Source organism: Aphanomyces astaci, assembly GCF_000520075.1.
Source record: "Aphanomyces astaci strain APO3 unplaced genomic scaffold supercont1.55, whole genome shotgun sequence".
Taxonomy (NCBI): Eukaryota; Oomycota; class Saprolegniomycetes; order Saprolegniales; family Verrucalvaceae; genus Aphanomyces; species Aphanomyces astaci.
This window is the reverse complement of record NW_009798318.1, coordinates 344,726-346,539: the sequence shown is the minus strand read 5'-3', so window position 1 is coordinate 346,539 and position 1,814 is coordinate 344,726. Positions and strand designations below refer to the sequence as shown.

At 50.7% G+C, this 1,814-nt stretch overlaps 1 protein-coding gene across 1 annotated transcript in view; it reads right to left on the bottom strand.

Annotated features, from left to right (window-relative positions):
- H257_14254 (hypothetical protein) overlaps positions 1 to 966 on the bottom strand; it is a gene marked incomplete at both ends in the record, with an annotated part of 5,754 nt that extends 4,788 nt beyond the window's left edge. The window contains 3 exons of the mRNA XM_009842021.1: positions 22 to 379; positions 436 to 588; positions 655 to 966. Coding sequence (XP_009840323.1) covers positions 22 to 379; positions 436 to 588; positions 655 to 966 — 823 coding nt within the window. The remainder of the gene's footprint in view (positions 1 to 21; positions 380 to 435; positions 589 to 654) is intronic.
- Between the last annotated feature and the right edge of the window lie 848 nt (positions 967 to 1,814).

The window sequence follows — 1,814 nt, the reverse complement described above, 5'->3', positions numbered from 1 at the left end:
GATGTGGTGAACAGTACTTACGTATACACTTCGGAAGGAGTTCGTCTTTCAAGAAGCAGTGTTTTCGAAATGGGAAGTACTGCGGGAAGTCCAAGTACAGGCAGTTCTTTGCAGGAACGCCGTTGATCCCGGTCAAGCCTTGCGCGCAAGCGAGGAAGAAGGAGATCAACTTGGTCTTTTGGTTACTGGCAACGACCGATTCTGCGTCGTGGGTTTCTTCGTAGGTGCAATGCTGTTGGTCTTTCTCGTGCACGGTCAATGCTTCGACAGCGTGGGACATCCTTTGCAGGTCGTAGCAGCGGATGCGTGTGATAGCTTCGAGGGAGGTCACGTAGCGTCCTTCAACGTATTCCCGTGCCTCGTCAAGCAGGTCCGGTCGCTGCCCTTGTACACGTACTTGTACAGATACTTGACGGCCTTGATGCTTGTGCAAACCTCGACGTTGATGTGGCTGTGCACCAAGTACGGGTTGTGTGGCACACAGTACTGGTCTGCTGCCGTGTCGCGACGGTACTTGGCATACCCATCGACCCCCTCTGTTGTGGTAGCTTGCAGGGGCTGCGGAAAGCCTTTCTTGCACTTGCCAATCTTATCGGTGCATACGTTAGCTTCGACTCAAACACACATGTGACAATGTCATCGCGTTCAGCAGACGTTTGATGGGGCCACATCGGGGTCATCCTTGGTTTCGTCCTCCAAATCGCTTGGATACGCCAACTGAATACGTTGCAACAACTCGCGCTGGGTTTCGCTCCACGCATCAGGCAGAAATTGTTCGCCTTCTGCGGCAGTTGCTGGTAAATGCTGCACTGTTGCGGTGATCCTGGGTGGTGCCTTCAACTTCGCCTTCCCTTTTGTCGACGCCGTCGTTGTCGACTTGGCCTTTCCTTTGGCCGACACTTTGATGCGTTCCATAGTCGCTCCTGATTGGGCCATGCCATTCGGCTCCATCGGGGTAGCTTCCATCACATTCAAGTTTACGCTCGCTGGCTTGCCCGTAGCCTGAGCTTTCAATTCGTTCTTGCCTAATCAAACGACATCAGTGCCAGATAGACCTTTGCCATTTCATTTCAATTCCTGACCAACAGCATGCTGAAAGTTATGGTAGTTTGATACGCATCCTAAAATAGAATCTACTTCACCCCCTAGACGGTAACCTTATGCCCCTTAAGGTATGGCGCTGGGTGAGAAGTGTACATTAAACTTTATGGTTAGGAAGGCTATCACATGATTATCCGACCAAGGATACCATGGACTCAGATTCACGTTATACGCAGACCGACACAATAGGGAGAGTCAATATAGAAACCAAACTGCTTTTCGTTCCAAAAAACTGATTATCAGATTTTGCTTTTCGTCACGAAAAGCAGAAGCAGAATTGAATTAGTTTGAGAACGCCAATCAGCAAGCAGATAGTTATAGCCAATCAAAGCGAGAACAATTGATGGCTGCTTGCACAGTGGAAACGTGTCATGGAGAGGGGCAAGCGAGCCTCAACATCACGGCCCGAGCGTTTGGCCATGCTGGAGTTTCTGCGCATACCCGACAACTTCAATCTATTGACAGGGCAGGCAACAAAAGGTAATGATATGAGAGGAGGGCAGAAGCTGACACGAGCGCATGGACATGCGCGGCTGGCGGAGTACGTCAACGAAGTCCTTCGAGACACTGTGGGCCCTTGGACAACTCAGGACGCTCGATCCAGGTAATCAACCATGCACCCATACCACGTTGAAACCATTTCGACGCAGGTATAATGCCTACGTCAAGTCATATCGACGTGCAGTTCATTGGGGTGGGCCGAACAAGAGTGG